Source organism: Lucilia sericata, unplaced genomic scaffold (genome assembly GCF_015586225.1).
Source record: "Lucilia sericata isolate MDLA Ls3-8-SP2 unplaced genomic scaffold, ASM1558622v1 Contig003599F_arrow, whole genome shotgun sequence".
Classification (NCBI taxonomy): domain Eukaryota; kingdom Metazoa; phylum Arthropoda; class Insecta; order Diptera; family Calliphoridae; genus Lucilia; species Lucilia sericata.
The window spans coordinates 7,379-29,240 of NW_023996945.1; the positions used below are offsets into that span (position 1 = coordinate 7,379).

At 28.6% G+C, this 21,862-nt stretch overlaps 1 protein-coding gene across 1 annotated transcript; it reads left to right on the top strand.

Moving 5' to 3' along the window:
- The first annotated feature begins 10,136 nt into the window (after positions 1 to 10,136).
- LOC119614892 lies at positions 10,137 to 21,386 on the top strand. The gene is made up of 3 exons (XM_037970986.1): positions 10,137 to 10,320; positions 20,809 to 21,022; positions 21,091 to 21,386. The coding sequence occupies exons 2-3, from the start codon at positions 20,986 to 20,988 to the stop codon at positions 21,384 to 21,386; spliced, it is 333 nt and encodes a 110-aa protein (XP_037826914.1). The 5' UTR covers positions 10,137 to 10,320; positions 20,809 to 20,985.
- The last annotated feature ends 476 nt before the right edge of the window (positions 21,387 to 21,862 follow it).

Here is a 21,862-nt window from a genome sequence, read left to right on the forward strand (position 1 = left end):
TCATAAAATAATAAAGAAAATAAATAAAAATGTAAAAAATAATAGAAAACAAACTAAATTTTTTTTAGTTAAAGTTAGTTTTTATAGGGATTAGGGTGAGATTTTCAAGGGGATTTTCAAGACGTAAATAAAATAGTTTTCTATTCAACTATTTTACCAAATAATACTTTTAATAAAGCGATTTTGAAGAAGAATTTTTAAAAATAAGCTGCATTGCATTTAAAAATGTATTTTGCTGTAAATGTTTGTTTAACAAAAGATAAACAGTTCAAGTGAATAAATTAAAACAAAAAGTTAAACAATTCTACAAATCAAGGGCTAAAATATTAAAATTTTTAAGCTCATTCATGAAATGTTAATGAATTTATTTGTTAATTAAACCCCCCAAGGATATTTCAATTACAAAATCAATGCAATGAAGGGTGTTGCCACATAATGTTTAAAAATTTCAAAATCTTTTGAAAGAATTAAAGATTTTTTCTAAACAGTAGCAATTGTTTACAGATTTTATTAAAAAAATACATGTAAAGTTTATTAATGCAGTAGTTAACATTTGTTTTAATTATTTTAGGGATTAGACCCTATTATCATTTGACAGACAGTTTTAATTATTTAATATTTATTATATTTGTTAAAAACTTGTCTGCAACGTAGTTACACCAAGATAAACTAATTTGTAATAATAAAAAAAATTTATTATTTAAAATAATAATAAAAGAAAACTAAAAGATAAACCTTAAAAAAAATTGAGGATTAAAAATAAAAATAGTGGCAACTTTCTAATAACAATCTAACGGTTAGAAAAAGACCAGATTATAAACCAGTCTATAGGGTAGAAAATAGACTAGACTACAGGACTAGTCTACAGACTAGACTACACACTAGACTAGACACTAGACTAGACACTAGACTAGACTATAGACTAGACACTAGACTAGACTATAGACTAGACAATACACAGGACAATACGCAGACTGTAGACTAGAACAATACACAGACTATAGACTAGACTATAGACTAGACTATAGACTAGACTATAGACTAGACTATAGACTAGACTATAGACTAGACTATAGACTAGACTATAGACTAGACTATAGACTAGACTATAGACTAGACTATAGACTAGACTATAGACTAGACTATAGACTAGACTATAGACTAGACTATAGACTAGACTATAGACTAGACTATAGACTAGACTATAGACTAGACTATAGACTAGACTATAGACTAGACTATAGACTAGACTATAGACTAGACTATAGACTAGACTATAGACTAGACTATAGACTAGACTATAGACTAGACTATAGACTAGACTATAGACTAGACTATAGACTAGACTATAGACTAGACTATAGACTAGACTATAGACTAGACTATAGACTAGACTATAGACTAGACTATAGACTAGACTATAGACTAGACTATAGACTAGACTATAGACTAGACTATAGACTAGACTATAGACTAGACTATAGACTAGACTATAGACTAGACTATAGACTAGACTATAGACTAGACTATAGACTAGACTATAGACTAGACTATAGACTAGACTATAGACTAGACTATAGACTAGACTATAGACTAGACTATAGACTAGACTATAGACTAGACTATAGACTAGACTATAGACTAGACTATAGACTAGACTATAGACTAGACTATAGACTAGACTATAGACTAGACTATAGACTAGACTATAGACTAGACTATAGACTAGACTATAGACTAGACTATAGACTAGACTATAGACTAGACTATAGACTAGACTATAGACTAGACTATAGATTAGACTATAGACTAGACTATAGACTAGACTATAGACTAGACTATAGACTAGACTATAGACTAGATAGACTAGACTATAGACTAGACTATAGACTAGACTATAGACTAGACTATAGACTAGACTATAGACTAGACTATAGACTAGACTATAGACTAGACTATAGACTAGACTATAGACTAGACTATAGACTAGACTATAGACTAGACTATAGACTAGACTATAGACTAGACTATAGACTAGACTATAGACTAGACTATAGACTAGACTATAGACTAGACTATAGACTAGACTATAGACTAGACTATAGACTAGACTATAGACTAGACTATAGACTAGACTATGACTAGACTAGACTAGACTAATTAGACTAGGACTATAGACTAGGACTATAGGACTAGACTATAGACTAGACTAATATACTAGACTATAGACTAGTTACAGTCGAAACCAGTCAAGGACTATAATCTGGACCAAATAGACCATAGACTAGACTATATACTAGACTATAGACTAGACTATAGACTAGGACTATAGACTTAGACTATAGACTAGACTATTAGACTAGACTATAGACTAGACTATAGACTTCGACTATAGACTAGACTATAGACAGTTTACAGTCGAAACCAGTTCAAGACTATAATCTGGACCAGTGTCTGATCTAAAGTATAGTCTAAAGACTGGATACAGGTTACTCTTTTATGGGTAGTAGACTAGTAATAATCCAGACATGTGAAATCGTGATTCATATATCATTTTATTGCGTTTTTCTTAAATTTTAATAAAATCAAAATATGTTTACTTTCGCTGGCAAATTTTATAAGCAAAAGTTTTGAAAATCATTTTTTAAGATATTTAAGATAAAACTGATTTAATTAAAAGAATATATATTTATTTATTTATTTACTTATTAAAATGTTTTCTTTAATAAAAAACTTACGTCAAATATACACTTGCTACCCGCACACTTATTTATGATCTTTAAACACTGTCAAAAGCACCTTACTAACTCTTATCTTTTGAAAAGAAGGGGAAAACGTCAGTCACTGAAATGTGTACGTCAGTCACTTACGGGGCTAAGAAATTCTGTCTTTTTTTTAACGTCAGACCTTTTTTGAAGACAAGACAATTTTCTTAAGAGGTAGAAGTTTTGGAATGTTTTAAAGTTTAAAAAGAGTTCCTTTAAAAAAATTTTATATTTTTTAAAAAATTATGAAAATTTTCATAAAAATCATTTTAAATATTATAAACAATCTACCTAGAACTGGTTGAAACTGGATTTGTTTTCTTTTTAAATAATATTTAGCGTCTTCTTTCTATCTAAAAATAAATCACGTTTCAAACACATTTCCTTTTCTTGTTTATTTATTTTTGTTCTTTAATTAAATAATAATGTCTATAAAATAATAATTATTTTATTATTAACATTAGTGCGTCATTTAAAAGAGCTTAAAGAAGAAAACGTTTTTTTAATTTTTTATGATTTTTTATAAAACAAAATGAATAAGCAAGAAGATAAACAAATTTAGGTTTTTTTAAGAATTTTCATTTAACATCAAGAGTTCAAAGTTCAGAAAACTAAAAGAATTCCTTTTGGAATTTATATCCAAAATATTATAATTATGAACAAATTTCTTGAAAATATTGAAATTTTCTAATAGTTTTTATTAAAGAACAAAGTTCAAAAGCCGCCAAACTAAATAGATCCTTTTTAACTTAAAATTTGTTCTATTCTTCCAAAATATATTTTATTTTCTTCACAATTTTGCTAAACAAATATTTTAAACAAAATTTCTAGTTCCTCAGGTTTTTGGCTCATAAATTCATCTTTATTATCAAATCAGTAGCAGCAAAATAAAATAACTCATAAAGTTTTTTATCTTAATTTTAAATAAATATTTAAAAAAGAGAAATAAAAAAAAATTCAAAAAAAGAAGAGGAAAACCATTTGCAGTATAATAAAGTAATTATTATGAGATTTAAATAAAAAAATATGTAAAAACAATTAAAAAAAATGTAACTAAATTTTGGTTCAATTATTACAATAAGATGTAATAGGAAAAATTTTAATAAATTAAACACAATTACGTAATTCTGTCTGGACTATAGTCTGGTCTATTATCTGCAATATAATCTGGACTATACATAACTAACATAATACATAGTATGTTCTAAACTTTAGTCTGGTATAGTATGGTATAGTATAGTCTGAAATATAATCTTGTCTATAATATAGTATGGCCTATAATATAGTATATAGTATGGTCTATAGTCTAGTCTGTAGTTTGCACTATAGTCCTAGTCTATAGTCTAGTCGATAGTTTAGGTCCTATAGTCTAGTCGATAGTTTCGTCCTATAGTCTAGTCTAATAGTCTAGTCTATAGTCTAGTCTATAGTCTAGTCTATAGTCTAGTCTATAGTCTAGTCTATAGTCTAGTCTATAGTCTAGTCTATAATCTAGTCTTTAGTCTAGTCTATAATCTAGTCTATAGTCTAGTCTATAGTCTAGTCTATAATCTAGTCTATAGTCTAGTCTATAGTCTAGTCTACAGTCTAGTCTATAGTCTAGGGCTATAGTCTAGTCTAGTCTATAGTCTAGTCTATAGTCTAGTCTATAGTCTAGTCTAAGTCTAGTCTATAGTCTAGTCTATAGTCTAGTCTATAGTCTAGTCCTATAGTCTAGTCTATAGTCTATCCTATAGTCTAGTCTAGTATCTATAGTATAGTCTATAGTCTTTAGTCTATAGTCTAGTCTATAATCTAGTCTTTAGTCTAGTCTATAATCTAGTCTATAGTCTAGTCTATAGTCTAGTCTATAATCTAGTCTATAGTCTAGTCTATAGTCTAGTCTATAGTCTAGTCTATAGTCTAGTCTATAGTCTAGTCTATAGTCTAGTCTATAGTCTAGTCTATAGTCTAGTCTATAGTCTAGTCTATAGTCTAGTCTACAGTCTAGTCTATAGTCTAGTCTATAGTCTAGTCTATAGTCTAGTCTATAGTCTAGTCTATAGTCTAGTCTATAGTCTAGTCTATAGTCTAGTCTATAGTCTAGTCTATAGTCTAGTCTATAGTCTAGTCTATAGTCTAGTCTAGTCTATAGTCTAGTCTATAGTCTAGTCTATAGTCTAGTCTATAGTCTAGTCTATAGTCTAGTCTATAGTCTAGTCTATAGTCTAGTCTATAGTCTAGTCTATAGTCTAGTCTACAGTCTAGTCTATAGTCTAGTCTATAGTCTAGTCTATAGTCTAGTCTACAGTCTTGTCTATAGTCTAGTCTATAGTCTAGTCTATAGTCTAGTCTATAGTCTAGTCTATAGTCTAGTCTATAGTCTAGTCTATAGTCTAGTCTATAGTCTAGTCTATAGTCTAGTCTATAGTCTAGTCTATAGTCTAGTCTATAGTCTAGTCTATAGTCTAGTCTATAGTCTAGTCTATAGTCTAGTCTATAGTCTAGTCTATAGTCTAGTCTATAGTCTAGTCTATAGTCTAGTCTATAGTCTAGTCTATAGTCTAGTCTATAGTCTAGTCTATAGTCTAGTCTATAGTCTAGTCTATAGTCTAGTCTATAGTCTAGTCTATAGTCTAGTCTATAGTCTAGTCTATAGTCTAGTCTATAGTCTAGTCTATAGTCTAGTCTATAGTCTAGTCTATAGTCTAGTCTATAGTCTAGTCTATAGTCTAGTCTATAGTCTAGTCTATAGTCTAGTCTATAGTCTAGTCTATAGTCTAGTCTATAGTCTATAGTCTAGTCTATAGTCTAGTCTATAGTCTATAGTCTAGTCTATAGTCTATAGTCTAGTCTATAGTCTAGTCTATAGTCTAGTCTATAGTCTAGTCTATAGTCTAGTCTATAGTCTAGTCTATAGTCTAGTCTATAGTCTAGTCTATAGTCTAGTCTATAGTCTAGTCTATAGTCTAGTCTATAGTCTAGTCTATAGTCTAGTCTATAGTCTAGTCTATAGTCTAGTCTATAGTCTAGTCTATAGTCTAGTCTATAGTCTAGTCTATAGTCTAGTCTATAGTCTAGTCTATAGTCTAGTCTATAGTCTAGTCTATAGTCTAGTCTATAGTCTAGTCTATAGTCTAGTCTATAGTCTAGTCTATAGTCTAGTCTATAGTCTAGTCTATAGTCTAGTCTATAGTCTATAGTCTATAGTCTATAGACTATAGACTAGTCTATAGTCTAGTCTATAGTCTAGTCTATAGTCTAGTCTATAGTCTAGTCTATAGTCTAGTCTATAGTCTAGTCTATAGTCTAGTCTATAATCTAGTCTATAGTCTAGTCTATAGTCTAGTCTATAGTCTAGTCTATAGTCTAGTCTATAGTCTAGTCTATAGTCTAGTCTATAGTCTAGTCTATAGTCTAGTCTATAGTCTAGTCTATAGTCTAGTCTACAGTCTAGTCTATAGTCTAGTCTATAGTCTAGTCTATAGTCTAGTCTACAGTCTAGTCTATAGTCTAGTCTATAGTCTAGTCTGTAGTCTAGTCTATAGTCTAGTCTATAGTCTAGTCTGTAGTCTAGTCTATAGTCTAGTCTATAGTCTAGTCTATAGTCTAGTCTATAGTCTAGTCTATAGTCTAGTCTATAGTCTAGTCTATAGTCTAGTCTATAGTCTAGTCTATAGTCTAGTCTATAGTCTAGTCTATAGTCTAGTCTATAGTCTAGTCTATAGTCTAGTCTATAGTCTAGTCTATAGTCTAGTCTATAGTCTAGTCTGTAGTCTAGTCTATAGTCTAGTCTATAGTCTAGTCTATAGTCTAGTCTATAGTCTAGTCTATAGTCTAGTCTATAGTCTAGTCTATAGTCTAGTCTATAGTCTAGTCTATAGTCTAGTCTATAGTCTAGTCTATTCTATAGTCTGGTCTATAGTCTAGTTTATAGTCTAGTCTATAGTCTAGTCTATAGTCTAGTCTATAGTCTAGTCTATAGTCTAGTCTATAGTCTAGTCTATAGTCTAGTCTATAGTCAAGTCTATAGTCTAGTCTATAGTCTAGTCTACAGTCTAGTCTATAGTCTAGTCTATAGTCTAGTCTATAGTCTAGTCTATAGTCTAGTCTATAGTCTAGTCTATAGTCTAGTCTATAGTATAGTCTATGGTCTAGTCTATAGTCTAGTCTATAGTCTAGTTTATATTCTAGTCTATTATTATAGTCTAGTTTATATTCTAGTCTATTGTTATAGTCTATAGTTTTGTCTATAGTCTAGTCTATAGTCTAGTCTATAGTCTAGTCTATAGTCTAGTCTATAGTCTAGTCTATAGTCTAGTCTATAGTCTAGTCTATAGTCTAGTCTATAGTCTAGTCTATAGTCTAGTCTATAGTCTAGTCTATAGTCTAGTCTATAGTCTAGTCTATAGTCTAGTCTATAGTCTAGTCTATAGTCTAGTCTATAGTCTAGTCTATAGTCTAGTCTATAGTCTAGTCTATAGTCTAGTCTATAGTCTAGTCTATAGTCTAGTCTATAGTCTAGTCTATAGTCTAGTCTATAGTCTAGTCTATAGTCTAGTCTATAGTCTAGTCTATAGTCTAGTCTATAGTCTAGTCTATAGTCTAGTCTATAGTCTAGACTAGACTATAAACTAGACTATAGTCTAGTCTATAGTCTAGCATATAGTCTAGTCTATAGTATTGCCTATAGTCTTGCCTATAGTCTAGTCTATAGTCTAGTCGATAGTCTAGTCTATAGTCTAGTCTATAGTCTAGTCTATAGTCTAGTCTATAGTCTAGTCTATAGTCTAGTCTATAGTCTAGTCTAGTCTATAGTCTAGTAGTCTAGTCTATAGTCTAGTCCATAGTCTAGTTTATAGTCTACTCTATAATCTAGTCTATACTCTAGTCTATAGTCTAGTCTATAGTCTAGTCTATAGTCTAGTCTATAGTCTAGTCTATAGTCTAGTCTATAGTCTAGTCTATAGTCTAGTCTATAGTCTAGTCTATAGTCTAGTCTATAGTCTAGTCTATAGTCTAGTCTAGTCTAGTCTATAGTCTAGTCTATAGTCTAGTCTATAGTCTAGTCTATAGTCTAGTCTATAGTCTAGTCTATAGTCTAGTCTATAGTCTAGTCTATAGTCTAGTCTATAGTCTAGTCTATAGTCTAGTCTATAGTCTAGTCTATAGTCTAGTCTATAGTCTAGTCTATAGTCTAGTCTATAGTCTAGTCTATAGTCTAGTCTATAGTCTAGTCTATAGTCTAGTCTATAGTCTAGTCTATAGTCTAGTCTATAGTCTAGTCTATAGTCTAGTCTATAGTCTAGTCTATAGTCTAGTCTATAGTCTAGTCTATAGTCTAGTCTATAGTCTAGTCTATAGTCTAGTCTATAGTCTAGTCTATAGTCTAGTCTATAGTCTAGTCTATAGTCTAGTCTATAGTCCTAGTCTTAGTCAGTCATAGTCTGTCTATAGTCTAGTCTATAGTCTAGTCTATAGTCTAGTCTATAGTCTAGTCTATAGTCTAGTCTATAGTCTAGTCATAGTAGTATAGCATCTATAGTCTAGTCTAGTCTAGTCTATAGTCTAGTCTATAGTCTAGTCTATAGTCTAGTCTATAGTCAGTCATAGTCTAGTCTATAGTCTAGTCTATATCTAGTCTATAGTCTAGTCTATAGTCTAGTCTATAGTCTAGTCTATAGTCTAGTCTATAGTCTAGTCTATAGTCTAGTCCTATAGTCTAGTCTATAGTCTAGTCTATAGTCTAGTCTATAGTCTAGTCTATAGTCTAGTCTATAGTCTAGCCTATAGTCTAGTCTATAGTCTAGTCAAAGTCTAGTTATAGTCTAGTCTATAGTCTAGTCTATGTCTAGTCATATAGTCTAGTCATAGTCTAGTCTATAGTCTAGTCTATAGTCTAGTCTAATAGTCTAGTCTATAGTCTAGTCTATAGTCTAGTCTATAGTCTAGTCTATAGTCTAGTCTATAGTCTAGTCTATAGTCTAGTCTATAGTCTAGTCTATAGTCTAGTCTATAGTCTAGTCTATAGTCCTAGTCTATAGTCTAGTCTATAGTCTAGTCTATAGTCTAGTCTATAGTCTAGTCTATAGTCTAGTCATAGTCTAGTCTATAGTCTAGTCTATAGTCTAGTCTATAGTCTAGTCTATAGTCTAGTCTATAGTCTAGTCTATAGTCTAGTCTATAGTCTAGTCTATAGTCTAGTCTATAGTCTAGTCTATAGTCTAGTCTATAGTCTAGTCTATAGTCTAGTCTAGTCTACTAGTCAGTCTATAGTCTAGAGTCTATCTAGTCTAGTCTAGTCTATTCTAGTCTATGGTCTAGTCTATAGTCTTGTCTATTGTCGAGTCTACAGTCTGGTTATAGACTGGTCTATATTTTGGCCTACAGTCTAGTCTACAGACTATAATCTTGTCAGTAGTTCATCGATTTTATAAGGAAACTTTAGAAAGAATAATCTATTCAATAGTCTAGTCAGTAGTCTGTACTGTTAACTGGTGAATAGTCTAGCCTATTATCTGAACATCAGTCTGGTCTATAAACTGGTCTATGGTCTGCACTGTGGTCTCTGTGGTCTGCTCTGTGGTCTGGACAGTCATGTAGTCTTTTGTCTCTGGTCTGGGCGATAGTCGAATCAATAGTTTAGTCAAATGTCTGGGCTATGAATAGTTTAGACTATTATTTGGACTTTGGTCTGGTCTGGACTATATTCTAGTATAAAATCTGGTATATAGTCTGCTCCATGATCTATATTCTGGTCTATAGTTTGAACTATAGTCTATGCTATAGTACAGTGTATACTTCGATCTATAGTCCGGACTATATTTTGTTCTATAGTCAGGACTATAGTCCTGTTGAAAGTCTATAGTATGGTCTATAGTTTGTTTTATAGTCTAGTTTAAAGTCTGCATTGTGATCTAGTCTATAGTCAAGTCTATTATCTAGTCTATAGTATGGTTTAAAATCAGGTCAGGTCTATAGTTTAGTAACAACACGGAATAAGGAAAATATTAAAAATTATACATAACTTCTGAATTCTTCTTGACTTTCAAAAGATCACTCACAAAACGAAAGTCTGTTGATTATTTGCATACAGATATGTGTCTCCTTATCAGTTTTAAAATTTACAATGATTTATGGGCGCAAGCCCTGAACCTTTTAGAAATTTGTGTAAGTCAGTAAAACTTAAAAAAAAAATTTAAGAAATTTTTTTTTGCTTAACTTAAATTACAGATAAATTGTAAAAAGAATATGATAAGGCAACATTTGCAGCTTCTCTATATAAACAAGCTTTTAGGAAAAAAAGGCTTATCAGCTTATCTACAAATAAGAGCAAAATCTTTAGATTGATTGAAGAGAATTTTTTTTGATATAAAAAGCTGTGCGGTGGACTAAAAAATTTACTGTTTTTCGAGCTGTTAGGAGCTCAAAACCTCTTAGTGTTTGCTGAAGTTGTTAAAAACTAAAAGTTTCCCTTTAAAACCAAAACCAAAGGACAGAAGAGCAAAAACCATTCGTAAGGTTGCGAAAAAGACATTTTAAAGAAAAGAAAATTTAAAATTTTCAATAAAAAAAGGTGCGTAAAAAAGGATTAAATAAATTTAAATAAAGTTATTAAGTAAACAGTAACATCTGTTGATAATTGAAAACCAGTTTTATTAAAGTGTTAATTTTTTAAAAAGGAACAAAACAATTGAAATTAAATTTTTATTATAAAAACAAAAATTAACATAAATATTGTTTTTCTGTGTTAAGAATTTTAATTGTCTTTTAACAAAATATACAGTTTAAAAATACATGATTATTTTAACATTATGAAAGAAATTCCCAGAATTTTAATTGAAAAACTTGAAATTTAAAAAAAAAGGAAAAGTGTTTAAAAAAGGTAGTTTAATAAAGAAATTATAGTGCTAATAAAGAAATTTTAGTGTTAAAACATAATTTATTCTTCGTTTTAAACAAAAACAGACAAATTTTCAAAAAAGTACTTTTTTCGAAAAAGTACTTTTTCAAAAAAGTACCTTTTTTTAAAAGTACTTTTTGTGGCAAATGTGTTAAAATATAATTTCTAATTAAAATTTTATTATTAAGGCAAAAAGGTACTTTTTTGCTAAAAGTACTTTTTGCAAAAAGTAGTATTTTTTCTCAAAAAAGTAGTACTTTTTCCAAAAGAAAGTAAAACTTTTTACAGAAAATTAAATTTTTAAACATAAGCCAATTATTCCTGCAAATTTTCTTGTATAAAACCTAAAAGTACTTTTTTCTAAAAAAGTACTTTTTTCCTTTAAAAACAAATTTTCCATAAATTAACAAAATTTTCCATTTTTAAACAATTTTAAACAACAAAATTACAATTTTTCAAAAAGTACTTTTCCAAAAAAGTACTATTTTTCAAAAAGTACTTTTTCCAAAAGCTTTAAAATTCAAATCCATACACTAAAATCAACATTTCTTCTCAAAAAGAAACCCCAAAAAAGTACTTAATTTTTCAAAATAGTACTAAATCAATTTTATTTCGCCATTTAATCTACAACATTGTTTAATAATTAATTTAAATAATTACATATTTATTTGTTTATATTTTCATAAAAATTAATCTCTTCTTTTGTTATGTATTTCTTTTTTCCAAAACCAATTTTGTTGCTATTGTTGTTGTTTTTATTGTAAATTTTTCGTTTAATGACTTTTGTCGTTGAATACTAGAGCAACAACTTTTCGCAGTTTGTTTTCAAAATTGACAAAATAATTGTTTTAAATTTTTAATACAATATTACAACAAAACAAACAAACAAAATAAAACAAATATTTATTTATTTTTGTTGTAAACAAAATTTAAATAATCTTTTGTTATATTTATTGTTTGTTTATTTTAGTTTTATTCACAATAGAACTTTCAATTTTTCAACTGTTTTTGAATTGAAAAATTAAAATTTCCACAACAAAAACCAATGATCAATAGAACACTTTGTTTTTACAATTTATTTAAATATTTATTTATTACGTTTTATTGTTATTAAATCAAATAAATTATTTTCATTCAGAACAAACTTCAGATAAGACTATAAAGCAAATTATACTACTAAATATAAAACTGGCTATAAACTAGACTAAAGACTAGACTGTAGTCCAGACTATAGACTATTCTATAGTTCAGACTATAAACTATTCTATAGTACAGAGTAAAGTCTAGTCTATAGTCCAGACTAGACTATGGACTAGACTATAGATTAATCTATAGACTGGACTATAAAATAGACTATAGACTAGACTATAAACTAGACTATAGACTAGACTATACACTAGACTATAGACTAGACTATAGACTAGACTATAGACTAGACTATTGACTAGACTATAGACTAGACTATAGACTAGACTATAGACTAGACTATAGACTAGACTATAGACTAGACTATAGACTAGACTATAGACTAGACTATAGACTAGACTATAGACTAGACTATAGACTAGACTATAGACTAGACTATAGACTAGACTAAAGACTAGTCTATAGACTAGACTATAGACTAGACTATAGACTAGACTATAGACTAGACTATAGACTAGACTAAAGACTAGTCTATAGACTAGACTATAGACTAGACTATAGACTAGACTATAGACTAGACTATAGACTAGACTATAGACTAGACTATAGACTAGACTATAGACTAGACTATAGACTAGACTATGGACTAGACTATAGACTAGACTATAGACTAGACTATAGACTAGACTATAGACTAGACTATGGACTAGACTATGGACTAGACTATGGACTAGACTATGGACTAGACTATAGACTAGACTATAGACTAGACTATAGACTAGACTATAGACTAGACTATAAACTAGACTATAGACTAGACTATAGACTAGACTATAGACTAGACTATAGACTAGACTATAGACTAGACTATAGACTAGACTATAGACTAGACTATAGACTAGACTAGACTATAGACTAGACTATAGACTAGACTATAGACTAGACTATAGACTAGACTATAGACTAGACTATAGACTAGACTATAGACTAGACTATAGACTAGACTATAGACTAGACTATAGACTAGACTATAGACTAGACTATAGACTAGACTATAGACTAGACTATAGACTAGACTATAGACTAGACTATAGACTAGACTATAGACTAGACTATAGACTAGACTATAGACTAGACTATAGACTAGACTATAGACTAGACTATAGACTAGACTATAGACTAGACTATAGACTAGACTATAGACTAGACTATAGACTAGACTATAGACTAGACTATAGACTAGACTATAGACTAGACTATAGACTAGACTATAGACGAGACTATAGACTAGACTATAGACTAGACTATAGACTAGACTATAGACTAGACTATAGACTAGACTATAGACTAGACTATAGACTAGACCTATAGACTAGACTATAGACTAGACTATAGACTAGACTATAGACTAGACTATAGACTAGACTATAGACTAGACTATAGACTACTAGACTAGACTAGGACTAGACTAGACTAAGACTACTAGACTAGACTAGACTAGACTAGACTAGACTAGACTAGACTATAGACTAGACTAGACTAGACTAGACTAGACTAGACTATAGACTAGACTAGACTAGACTATAGACTAGACTATAGACTAGAAGATAGACTAGACTATAGACTAGAATATAGACTAGACTATAGACTAGAATATAGACTAGACTATAGACTAGACTATAGACTAGACTATAGACTAGACTATAGACTAAGACTATAGACTAGACTATAGACTAGACTATAGACTAGACCTATAGACTAGACTAGACTATAGACTAGACTAGACTAGACTAGACTAGACTAGACTAGACTAGACTAGACTAGACTAGACTAGACTAGACTAGACATAGACTATAGACTAGACTACTAGACTAGACTATAGACTAGACTATAGACTAGACTATAGACTAGAATATTAGACTAGACTATAGACTAGACTATAGACTAGACTATAGACTAGACTATAGACTAGACTATAGACTAGACTATAGACTAGACTATAGACTAGTCTATATTCTAGTCTATAGTCTAGTCTATATTCTAGTCTATAGTCTAGTCTATATTCTAGTCTATAGTCTAGTCTATAGTCTAGTCTAGTCTATAGTCTAGTCTATAGACTAGTCTATAGTCTAGACTATAGTCTAGTCTATAGTCTAGTCTATAGTCTAGTCTATAGTCTAGTCTATAGTCTAGTCTATAGTCTAGTCTATAGTCTAGTCTATAGTCTAGTCTATATTCTAGTCTATAGTCTAGTCTATATAGTCTAGTCTATAGTCTAGTCTATAGTCTAGTCTATAGTCTAGTCTATAGTCTAGACTATAGTCTAGTCCTATAGTCTAGTCTATTAGTCTAGACTATAGACTAGACTATAGTCTAGACTAGACTAGACTATAGACTAGACTATAGACTAGACTATAGACTAGACTATAGACTAGAATATAGACTAGACTATAGACTAGACTATAGACTAGACTATAGACTAGACTATAGACTAGACTATAGACTAGACTATAGACTAGACTATAGACTAGACTATAGACTAGACTATAGACTAGACTATAGACTAGACTATAGACTAGACTATAGACTAGACTATAGACTAGACTATATACTATACTAAAGGATAGACTTAGCTATATTCTATAGCCCAGATTATGGCTATTCTATAGTCCAGACCATAGACTATTATGTAGCAGACTTAAGACTATTCTATAGTCCAGACTAGTCTATAGACTAGACTATAGACTAACTATAGACTAGACTATAGACTAGACTATAGACTAGACTAAAGACTAGTCTATAGACTAGACTATAGACTAGACTATAGACTAGACTATAGACTAGACTATAGACTAGACTATAGACTAGACTATAGACTAGACTATAGACTAGACTATAGACTAGACTATAGACTAGACTATGGACTAGACTATAGACTAGACTATAGACTAGACTATAGACTAGACTATAGACTAGACTATGGACTAGACTATGGACTAGACTATGGACTAGACTATGGACTAGACTATAGACTAGACTATAGACTAGACTATAGACTAGACTATAGACTAGACTATAAACTAGACTATAGACTAGACTATAGACTAGACTATAGTCTAGACTATAGACTAGACTATAGTCTAGACTAGACTAGACTATAGACTAGACTATAGACTAGACTATAGACTAGACTATAGACTAGAATATAGACTAGACTATAGACTAGGACTATAGACTAGTCTATAGTCTAGTCTAGACTATAGACTAGACTATAGACTAGACTATAGACTAGACTATAGACTAGACTATAGACTAGACTATAGACTAGACTATAGACTAGACTATAGACTAGACTATAGACTAGACTATAGACTAGACTATAGACTAGACTATAGACTAGACTATAGACTAGACTATATACTATACTAAAGGATAGACTTAGCTATATTCTATAGCCCAGATTATGGCTATTCTATAGTCCAGACCATAGACTATTATGTAGCAAGACTTAAGACTATTCTATAGTCCAGACTACAGACTATTCTATAGCCCAGACTATAGTCTATTCTATAGTCCAGACCATAAACTATTCTAGACTATCCTGTAGTTGATTGTATAGTCTAGACTATAGACTATTCTGTAGTCCAAACTTTAGACTATTCTGTAGTCCAAACTATGGAGTATTCTGTAAAACCAAATTATAGTGTATTTAGTCCAGAGAATAGACTATTCTATAGTCCAGACTATAGACTATTATATAGTCCAAACTATAGACTGTTCTATAGTTCAGGCCATAGTTTCATAGTTCTATAGCCAGACTTAAGACTATTTTATAGTCCTGACCATAGTCTATTCTATAGTCCAAACTATAGTTTATTCTGCAGTCCAGACTATTCTCTAGTCCAGTCTTTAGACTATTGTGTAGTTCAAGCTACAAAATATGTAAAATGTTTCTTTAATTTAGAAGGGAGGCACATTTCTTTCACATTTCCTGGTTTAGAAGTTTTCCCCAGTTTCTGGATTAAAATTTGGAAATTATCATGTAAATCTAGTAAATAATTAATGCATAACACTTAAAAAATTAACACTCAATTAAAAACTGCATTACATTAAGTTGTTTTAGTAACACTGTTAGCTATAGTAATGTTAATTTTACACTGTTATTAAAGAGAGATGGAGAGAGAGAGTGAGAATTAACAGTAACAATTTATCATTATTACTCTTAGAATTTGTACTTTTAAACTGCTTTTTTTAAGTTAATACTTTATTTTAATTGTTTAGGTATTTAATGTTAAATAAGTGACTTTTTTTGTTTTTAAAACGAAAATTTCACTTTGACTCTTCATTGTATTTAAAGCCGCGTTTTAGACTTCAGAACAATTTTACTGTTTGGCGCGTGAAAACCTAAAAAGTAACCGTTTTATTTTCTTTTTATAAAAAATAACGTTTAATATATATATTTTTTGTATTAAAAAAAGGAATTGTCTATTTTTATTGAAAATAAATCTACATGTGCGAGTAATTAAATTTTGTTGTAAACTATTGCATAGCGTGTAAATTGTTAATGTTTTCGTTAATTTATAAAAATTATATTTATAAAAATTTACTTTTGTTAAAGACTAATCGTGGGACCAAAAAAATTCTAATTTTTGTTTATTTATAACAGTTAATAAAACGTAAGAAATAATAAAATTTTTTGTGTAAAAAACAAACAAGTGTTAAATTATATTTGAAACACAACAACAACAATAATTATTTGATATTAACCATAAAAATTGAAAGGTAAATAAATGTAGAGACAAGTTTAATAAAAAAAATTTAATTGAAATTTCAAAACATTTTTTGGAAATTACGTTTTGTAAAAAAAAAAAAATTGCCACCAAAAAAAAAGTTCAATAACTTAATAATTAGAAAAAGTTTTAGGAATATGAAATGTTTTCAATTTATTCCAAAGTTCAAAATTTTAAATAAAACACACGTTTTTATAAAAAAGTTTAAAAACCCAGATATTTGAAAGTAAAAATATCTAAAATCCGTAATAAAAAACGCTGGAATTGGTAAAATATCTCTAAATTATAAAAAAATTACAATCATTTTTAAATTTCAAACAAAAAAATTAATTCCTAAAATATTTAAAAAATCTCCTCAAGTGGGGATTTTTGTTAAACATTTGGGAATAAAAATTTGTATGTTTTTGGAAGCATACAAACATGGTTTATAAAGTAAATTATTAAAAAATTCTGGATTTATTAAAAATATACACTTCCCCGGCAAAAATAGATTTCCCCAGTAGGGGACTTTTTAATTTTTATAAGGAATTTTATGTTTTCTTCAACTAAATATTGTTTAACCGAAAAAATTTATGATTTCTAGAAAGAACTAGAATTCTTAAAATCTTAGTAAAAAATCTTTTCAAGTGGGGATTTCTGTTAAACATTTGGGAATGAAAATTTTTGTTTTTTTAGAAAGAAAATTCATAATTTAACAATTAAAACATAAAAAACTAAAGTTTTACGAAAAAAATATACTTCCCCGGCAAAAATATACTTCCCCAGTTTAGATTTTTTTGTTTATTTTCTGAATTTTATAAAGAATTTAACTTTTCTTTAACATAAATAATTGTAAACATTTAAAATTTTTACATTTTTGCTAAGAAATTTGAATTCCTAATTTCAGGTTTAAAATCTCCTTAAGTGGGGATTTTTGAAAATTGTTTGGGAATGAAAATTTTTATGTTTTTGAAAGCATATAAACATGTTTTATTAAATTCTTTTAACAAAATTTAAGTTTTTTAAAAAAATATATATACTTCCCCGGCTTAAAAATGTTAAATTTAAAGCAAAAAATGTTGCCACAGTTTTTTTTACCATTTTAATAATAGTTAGAAGGTTAATTTAGGGAATATTATAAAGAAACCTGAATTCCCAATACCAGAGGAAAAAATCTCCTCAAGTGGGGATTTTCGAAAAACATTTGGGAATGAAAATTTTTATGTTTTTAAAAAGAAAATTGAAGTTTAAGCGATTAAAATTGAGAAAAAATAAGTTTTAATAAAAAATACACTTCCCCGGCTAAAAAAAAGTTTCCCCAGTTTTGAAAATTTGTGAATTTTGAAAGAAATTAAAATTGTTTAAGCTTTATTAAGAGTTTTTGGTTAATTTAAAGAATTTTACCAAGAAACTTGAATTCCCAAGTCCAAGGGAAAAATCTCCTTAAGATTTTGGAAAAAGTTTTTGGAATTCAAATTTTTTTGTGAAATTCGCTGAAAAATTTTATTTTTTTATGATTTAAACAATAATTTGTATAAAATTTACGTTTTCTGCTAAATAAATGAGGTTTTTAAAAATTGCGTTTCTGTATGATTTAAATTATATTTTTTAAAAGATTTTTACAACATTTTTAAACTTGAAATGTCAATTTTATTGAAAGAATTGTGACAATATTTATTTATTACTATGAACATAAAAATTTCGTGTAAATTTTTTTTAAGGCGCAGAAAAACGCAAAACATTTAAAAACCCGCTTTAAATTTAGTTAATGAAGGCAAACAGGAACTGATTAATGCTCATTTTTGATCTGCATTTTAGAGAGAGATAGAAAAAAAAAATAGTTGTTACACATTTGATTTTATGATAAACAATAACAAAAAAGATTTTGTTAATTAATTTAATCTAAAAATCATTTCTATTTTTAAGAAAATAAAAATTTTAACAAAATACATAAATCAAAATTTTTTATTTAATAATTGCCGCCTTAATTACTAAAGATTATTATTTAAGAAAAAACGCACACATGACATTGTTTTTGTGGGTTTTTTTTAAAGAACAACAACATCAAAACAAAATTTCTGTTAAATTGTCACGTGCCGTCGCTGGTTTAAACGATAGCGTGAGCCAGCTTCATACAGCTTCCCCTTTTTTTGTAAAACGGTACGTGTTTTATTAAATAATACAAGCACAATATAAGAAATTTTTAATTCCCGAAAAAATTACCAAAATCCCAACTGGGGAAACTTATTTTTTCACCAAACTTGTTTATTTTAAAGCTAGAAATAAACTAAATCAATTTCCCATTCCAAAAAAATTATTCCCAAACAATTTTCAAAAATCCCCACTTGAGGAGATTTTTAACAAAAAATAGGAATTTAATTTTCTTAATAAAAATCAGAGATTTATTAAGCAGACTATCAATTAAAGCAATAAAAACTAAAATTCATAAAAAAAAAATCAAAAATTTCCCAACTGGGGAAACCTAAATTTAACGGGGAAGTGGTATTTCTTTAAAAAATTTTGAAATTTTTTATGTCAAATAAAACTATATAAATTTCTCTTTCTAAAAACCCAAAAATTTTCAAAAATCCCCACATGAGGGGATTTTTAACAAAAAAATAGGAATTTAATTTTTTAATAAAAATCAGAGATTTATTAAGCAGACTATAAATTAAAGCAATAAAAACCAAAATTCCTAAGAAAATTTCAAAAATTTCCAACTGGGGAAACTTAAATTTAACGGGGAAGTGGTATTTCTTTAAAAAATCTTGAAATTTTTTATGTCAAGTAAAACTACATAAATTTCACTTTCTAAAAATCTAAAAAAATTCATTCCCAAACAATTTTAAAAATCCCCTTTTAGGAGATTTTCTTTAAAGAATATAGGAATTTAAGTTTCTTTTTAAAAATCGAAGATTTATTAAGAAAACTATCAGTTAAAGTCATAAAAGCTAAAATTCCTAATATTTAATGAAAAAATCCCTTACAAATTTCTTTAATTAACGGGGAAGTGGAATTTTCTTCAAAAAATCTTGAATTTTTAATTTCAAATAAAAATACATAGATTTCACTTTCTAAAAATCTAAAAAAAATCATTCCCAAACTATTTTTAAAAATCCCCTATTAAGAAATTTTCTTTAACGAACTTAGGAATTTAATTTTCTTTTAAAAATCAAATATTTATTAAGAAAACTATCAGTTAAAGTCATAAAAACTAAAATTCCTAATATTTAATGAAAAAATTCCATAAAAATTTTAGGAATTTAAAACTGGGGAAGCTTAAATTTACCGGGAAAGTGGTATTTCTTTAAAAAATCTTTAAATTTTTTATGACAAATAAAACTACATGAAATTGACTTTCTAAAAATCGAAAAAAATTCATTCCCAAACTATTTTTAAAAATCCCCTATTAAGAGATTTTCTTTAAAGAATTTAGGAATTTAATTTTCTTTTTTAAAATTAAAGATTTCTTAATTTAAAAAAAGTTAAAATCATAAAAACTAAAATTCCTAATATTTAATGAAAAATACCTTACAAATTTCAGAAATTTAAAACTGGGAAAACTTTAATTTAACGGGGAAGTGGTATTTTTAAAAAAATCTTGAAATTTTTTATTGAAAATAAAAATACATAATTTTTTATAGGGAAATAAGCAAAAATTTCAATTCCCAAATGATCTTGGGAAATACCCATTTGAGGAGATTTTTTTATAAAAATTAGGAATTTCGATTTCTGTAGAAATTTTGTAAATTTATTAAGTAATTTTTATTTATAGCAATAAATATTAAGATTTTTAATAATTTATGAAAAAATGTCTTAAAATTGTTAGAAAATTAAAACTGGGGAAATTTAAATTTAACGGGGAAGTGGTATTTCTTTAAAAAAACTTTAAATTTTTATTTTATACAAAAATACATACGATTTGGTGGATTTATAGGCAAAAATTTTGATTCCCAATTGTCTTTTTAGAAATCCCCATATGAGGAGATTTTTAAGAGAAATTGGGAATTTAAATTTTTTGTGAATTTTGTTAATATAAAGTAAAAATTTAAGTTTTATTCAAGAAATTGTTAGTTTGTTTTAGAATAAGGTGAAAATTATGTGTTTTGAACTTATAAACGTGTTATTTTTATAGTTTTTTTTTTTTTTTTTTTTTTTTGTATTTGATTAAGTAATAGTTATTTTTGTTGTAACATAATACCTTAATAATTTTTTTAATGCTTTTGTTTTTTTATTCTATTTACAGCTTTATACACAATTAGCTGTTGCTGCTAGTTAACTATTAACTTTAAAATTTGTTGGTTAAAGTAAAACTTAACTAAAGTTTTAATAAATTTTTTCCCCCTTTTTTGGAACGAATTTTTCTTTTTCTTTTGCGGATTACGCGTCGCACACGGATAAAACAAAAAAGCTACTTCATAGAATGGTAGAAGGTGACTCTCAAAATAAAGCAAGTAATAGTAAGTTTAACAAATTTTAAAAGGAATTTAAAGAACATTTTAATAAAATTTATGAAATTTTATTGCAGATTATAATGTAGAGACTGGACTACAACCAAACGATAATAATACAACTACAACAACTGTAGATAATCGCTCTATTTTACAACCTTACGGCTTGGTTACTGACTCTAAAGATCCCGGCTATCACATCAACGAGGCCTATGAGAATGATAAAAATGACGTAGAAAAAGGCGGTAATGCTGGCCGTTCTGGCGGCGGCCTTAAGGCCGGCTTTGAACAGGCCATAGAAATGTGCGGCTATGGCAATTCCATTATATACTATTGGCCATTTGTGGTCTGGTTAGTACGAGTGAAGAAATGATGCATTTCGATGTCGATTCATTTTTTGCCCTCGGCCCAATGTGATTTGAATTTGAATACGGAAAACTAAAGGTTGGCTTAACTCCATCATCTTCATTGGCATGATGGTGGGTGCTTTTTTTGGGGTAGTATTGCTGATTCGATGGGCCGTAAGAAAGTACTGATTGTATATCGTTTATGAATGGTTTGCATTGTCGCCTCGTCATTTTCGCAAACTTACGAATGGTTTATGCGTTTTCGATTTTTGAATGGTGCTGCGTAAGTATTTTGAAATGAATCATTTTAGTTGTTTTAATTGTTTAAATAACAAATCTTTTTCTGAATCTCAAGTATTTTTAAAGTGTTTATGTTAATTGATTTGCTAAATTTTACAACAAAAAAAGTGTCCGTGTTACCCTTAACAAAAAAGTAACACCTTTAATTTTACAGCCGCTATTTAACAACATTTTGTTTATTTGAACTAAAAATGAAAAAACA